The sequence below is a fragment of the Sinocyclocheilus anshuiensis genome, unplaced genomic scaffold (genome assembly GCF_001515605.1).
Source record: "Sinocyclocheilus anshuiensis isolate Anshui unplaced genomic scaffold, SAMN03320099.WGS_v1.1 scaffold708, whole genome shotgun sequence".
Taxonomy (NCBI): domain Eukaryota; kingdom Metazoa; phylum Chordata; class Actinopteri; order Cypriniformes; family Cyprinidae; genus Sinocyclocheilus; species Sinocyclocheilus anshuiensis.
The window spans coordinates 323,394-329,393 of NW_015555881.1; the positions used below are offsets into that span (position 1 = coordinate 323,394).

The window sequence follows — 6,000 nt, forward strand, 5'->3', positions numbered from 1 at the left end:
TGTCTGCTCATCTATATTTTGGTATACTCATAAATGTTGACATAATACTCATTTTACACATTTAAAATGCATGGTATTTCTACCAAAAAGATTTGAATATGAATTTAGAATTTTATTTAGTCACAAAATAATGACTTTATGATTTTTTTTTTTTTTTTTTTGCATTATTACTATATATCCAGGATTAGAACTGGAAAAAGTTTATTTTCCAAATGCAGTCAATTGAATACATATTTGTTAACCCAGGCTGAATTAACTGGGATTAAATATACACTGCAAAAAATGCTTTTCTTACTTAGATTTTTTGTCTTGTTTCCAGCCTAAATATCTCAAACAAATTCTTAATTCAAGAAGGATTTTCTAGACAAGTAAAAATTATTGTCTTGTTTTCAGAAAAAAACAAGTCAAAATTAAAGTTAATTTTTGCTTAGAACAAGCAAAATAATCTGCCAATGGGGTAAGCAAAATAATCTTATTTCAAACAGAAAACAAGATTATTTTGCTTACCCCACTGGCAGATTATTTTGCTTGTTTCAAGCAAAAACTCACTTAATTTTCACTTGTTTTTTCTGAAAACAAGACAATAATTTTTACTTGTCTAGAAAATCTTTCTTGATATAAGCATTTTTAGATATTTTGGCTGGAAACAAGATTAAAATATCTAAGTAAGAAAAGCATTTTTTGCAGTGTAGTAATTATTATCTGTGTGATTAAAGCATCAAATCCACTAGAAACGCACTACTGGCAAAATTTGAAGGTTTAATTTGTCACAAATGTGAAATGTGATATTTTGCTTTCTCGTATTTCTACCAGAAAGACTCGAATATGAATTTATGTCAAATAATGTCTTTTCTTTACATTTTTTACGTTATCAATAAAATATGTCAGCAATACTGATCCCAAGTGCTCTACAGGACGAGACCTGCTTCAGCACTCTCATCTCCTACTTCTATCACTCTCTCTTTCGTTTCTCTGACTCATGATGTCATTCGTTCGGTTGGAAAAATAAATGCTAAACAGACTGCCTGCAACTGGGTCTTTTCCGAAGAGATGGAAAGAGCCATAAAGAATTTATACGCCTGAAACACACACACACACACAAGTGTGGGCAGGTATTATTACGCCGTTTTAATTTGTTTCTCATTCCAAAGACTGAACGAAAGCTGAATAAATGTATAAATAGTCAAACAGTGCATGCTTTGTGCTGTCAGATATGCCAACTGTAACACCAAAACCAGATTTCTACATTTGTGGAAGAAAATGTGAGCAGCACTTGCACTAATAATAAATCATTTACCATTTAAACTGAATAACGGTTCACCATTAAAACATATCTGTTACTAAAATGGCCATGGCTAGGGATTATTGGCTAACGTTATGGTTTTATTTTTGATTTAGGATTTAAAAGTGCTTTGGGTGTGCAAACGCTCGATAAGATGTTCTTGACTTCAACAGAGCTGATTTGGACCAACGCAAGAAGGTTGTTGCTCAATCTACAAGGAACGCATCTCTGCTGTCTGTTTTCGTTTGGTTTTGTTCAGAGGATTCTGGGACGTCCTCAGTGCTCCTCCATCTCTAAAGGGAATGAATCATGGAGGAAGTACTGTGCATGAACTTACATATTCATCAGTGTTTGGGTCTTGGTTCTGGGGCTGTTCGGGTGCAGGAACCTCACAGTCAGGGCTGTAGTGCTCACAGTAGTCAAGCGCAGCACGATGGTCCGATACAATCATCAGCTGCTGGATGTCACCCTGGAAACAAAGAAATCAACTGTTAGAACTTCTGAAATTAGCATGAAACGAATAAGGAGGATTGACATATCTTTGTACTGGATACAGGCCATGTAAGAGACAAATAAGACAGAGGACCATCAGAGAGAGCAACATTTCTACTTCCTATAGGATACCGTGAGGGTGGATGCCATATTTAATTTGATGCAAATAAAAATAAGGCTGTGAAGGATGGAAGTACAGTCCATCCAATACACTGTTGATAAACAATTATATGTTATACAGCATACAAGGCTTACAAGTAGTGTGATTTATTTTGACTCTACATAAGCTCAGTTTTATAATAGCCAGCTAGAACTAAGGTAATGTTTAAAAGAGCTAGGTAATAATAACATATAATTCCATATAAAATGCATATTATGCATAATAATGTATAATAATGTTATTAATAATAAAATTACATAGTATTATTATTATTATTATATAATTAATAATATAAAATATGATTAATAAAATGTATTATTAATTATTATATAAGTTCATTTTATTTTTTTAAATGTACTGCATAACTTTATACACATGGAACTATAAATAAATATATAATAAATTCAAAAAATATATGTGATTCTAAAATATATATTATTTAATAATATAAATTAATAATATTAATAATAAATTAAATGCATTATTATTAATGATATAAGTTACTCTACATATATATACATACATAATATATAATATATATAATATATAATCTTCTATCTATCTATCTATATACATATATTATATATATATATATATATATAATGATGTTAATGTTAATTGATTATAATTCATTAAAATATACAATTTTAAATAATTAATTATATAAATATTATTCATAACATTTCTGCCTTCAGTATGTTGCCAAATGATGAGATCATTCAGATTTCAAGTGAACATATTTTAAAAATCTGAGAAAAACTGAATACAGTTCTTGCAAAACATGCATCTAAAGATGTTTTAATGCAACACAGATTCAGCAGGAATGAGGTTCACTAATTAGTCATAATCACTTTATATAGCTATTTAGTACGTGAGTCAGATTACTTCAGTAACTGCTCAGACTGATTAGTAGAGTAAGTGTTTGGAAGAATGCCGCCGTCCAAGAATTGTTAACAGAAAAAACAGAATAAGAACTGTTCGTGATTCGCCAACCCTACAAATGAAATCTATACTAATGCATGAAAAAACATCTACAATAATCACACAAACAGAACGAGCTGAGCCTTCATATGAATCAGGAAGTCAAAACAGCATTATGTCAAATTCATCCAAAACTCAAAACACACATAGAAACAGGAGAGAAATAGCTGGGCTTTCTGCAAAAACAGCTGTATCCTTTTTATTCAATAACCATGCTTTTTGGAAAAACAATGAATACAGTATGGAAAAGGTATGAAACACCTGTTGCAATATGACAGGAAACACACACACACACATACACACACACAGTGAAAGTGGGTCACAGTCTGGGAGGAGAGAGTTGAGTCAGAACCTGAGTGGACTCCAAAACTGTCCAATCGGATTAGGGCACAATGACCAGCAACTGTACACTTAAACACACACACACACTATGAGACAGAAACATTCCCTTCCCATCTGAAAAGGTAATTTTGTGTTTTACTGACTTCACAATATGTGCTCACTGCAAAACAATAATCCACTTGTCCATAATTACTATAATTTGAGAGCATTTCTCTCTCATTCCCACATGCACACAAACACACACACACACAATCCTTTCAATCATGACCAGTATAATCTGATTCAGGAACAAATGACTCTTTTTAATCAGTCAACAACAAAAAAAAACTCACAAACTGAAAAAAACTGGTCTGGATGACAACATGTAGTTGAAGATAAACATTAACAAACAAGCTTTATTACTATTATGATAAATGATATCCCAATGAAATACTTAAAAACATTCAAATATTGTAGCATCAGCAACACACACACAAACACACACACAATCATTTCGGTTATGAGCAGTGTAATGTGATTCACAAACAAACAACCTTTATGAATCAAAGATAAAAAATTCATCCATTTGAATCACTCTTGATGATTAGTAGTTGAAGATAAACATTAACAAAAAGGCTTTATTATTATTATTATTATTATTACAATAATTATTTTTTTTTTCTATGAATCAGTCAAAAAGATTTACAAAGTCACAAGTTAGAAATATAATATCAATATTATATAATATATAAATGAATAAATAATATAAATAAATAAGTAATATACTGTATATGTAAAGATAAAAAACAAATAAAATTCATTATTATTAATTATATAAGTCTGTTATATTTTTAAATGTACTATATTTATAAATTTATATTTAAAATATTTATATAAATATATACACAGTATACATACCATAACACACACACACATTAACAAAGTGGCTTAATTACAATAAATGTTATTTTAATGAAATAATTAAAAAAAAAACATGAAAATATTCCGGCATAATCCACTTTCCCATGATGCACTGCCGTCTTTCTTGTTAATTCATGTTATTAGAGTGTTTATAACAGCAGTTGTTTTTGTTATATTCAGTGATTTTCAATTGATGTGATCATTTTAGTTTCTTTTGAGGGTTAAAAGTTGTTCCACTCATCCTATGTGTGCAACTGAATGAATAAAGCATTATTCAAAAGCTGACATTGCATCATCATTGCAAAAATAGCATTGTTTCGTTCCATTTGCAAATGTGCAGGAAGCGCCGCACTGATTTATTATACCAGTCAGATTCATATATCAGCCTAATCGGTGACTCTTCCTTGTTATACACGCACAAATACACATTCTTCCCACAACGATCCAAGGAAACTTGTACAAGCAGGTGGAGAAAATGTGGGCAAAGTGAGTGTGAACTCAGGAAGATGAATGTCTGGAACTGACACGAGTTTAGAGTCAAACATGAAGAGACTAGCGTACACACACAGATTTAAATCATCATGGGAAAACAAGACAGAGAGAGAGAGAAAGAGAGAAAGAGAGAGAGAGAGAGAATAACATCAAACACATTCAGATGAGCCCTAACCTTAAAATAAAATTTTTAGCAGTTCGAGACGATACATAGTCCTTTATAAATCAGGTCTGTAAAATGATCCCTTGGACTTTCTGCATCCCTCCAGATTTGAACATACAATATTTCTGTTCGCATAGCGTGCGAGGAGAAGAGCAGCAGAACAGGCAAGAGAAAAGCAGGAACAGAAGAAGAGCGAGAGACACAGAGGTGTACAGAGACGGCAGATCTATTCTGGGATTTCTGAGAGAAATTGATCACATTAATGTGGGACAGAGAGAGGGAGAGAGAGAATAATAGACATTGCATTGTCAGCAACTTTGAAATATAAGCGTCTTTTTCGCCAAAAGCTCCCCACATCTCTCTCTGGAGTCCGAACTAACTGTTTCAGCAGCTGCCTGTGGTGACGTGCATATCCAAAACACTGTAAATGCGCACGCACACACACACACACACACACATTTCAATGTTTCAAAACAACCCGACTTTTTCTAAATTAGTGTCACATGGCTGTAATCAACAGAAGGGGGCGACAGATGGCATTGCTGCAAATGAGTAAAAAAGGAGGAACTATCCCACACTTTTCTGTTAGGGAGCCCAGAGTACAACTGGTTCCCTTCAGCACTCGAAAACATCTCGATTCCTCGTTCTGTCCTGCCATATTTCATTTCGACACAAATGCAACATGTTCACACACACATGTGCACGTACTGCACACACGCACTGGATGAATCTCATGAAAACATGTCTGAGTCATATTACAGCCCAAAATCACATGTGTATAATTAATCAATTGATAGTATCATTATATTATTTGTCTTACTATATATATATCTATTCAATTAATATTACAATTATAAAAAATATAAAATTATAAATATATCATACTCTAAATATACAGTATAAATTATAAGGATTATAATGCATAATTTTATTAACATACATATACTAGAGATGCACCGATCGATCGGCCAGGGATCGGAATCGTGCGATTTTCCTCATGATCGGCCCGGATCGGTGATTGGTTGGTCAGTCTCACTTCTTTCCGATTCCGATCCGATCCATTTTGTTACCAGTGGCACAGGCAATAACGTCAGCCGCGCATTCTCGCTTTCTTCTTTCCGACGACCCCTTCTCTCTCACACACGTCTCATTCGCTCCGGTTAAATAGTGCTTGTATTGTGTATTATT

General features: G+C 32.8%; 1 protein-coding gene across 2 annotated transcripts in view; it reads right to left on the minus strand.

Annotated features, from left to right (window-relative positions):
- col5a1 (procollagen, type V, alpha 1) overlaps window positions 1-6,000 on the minus strand; it is a 115,432-nt gene that overhangs the window by 61,537 nt on the left and 47,895 nt on the right. For both annotated transcript variants that reach the window (XM_016470190.1, XM_016470189.1), the window contains exon 5: window positions 1,620-1,751. In XM_016470190.1, the coding sequence (XP_016325676.1) occupies window positions 1,620-1,751 (132 nt within the window). The remainder of the gene's footprint in view (window positions 1-1,619; window positions 1,752-6,000) is intronic.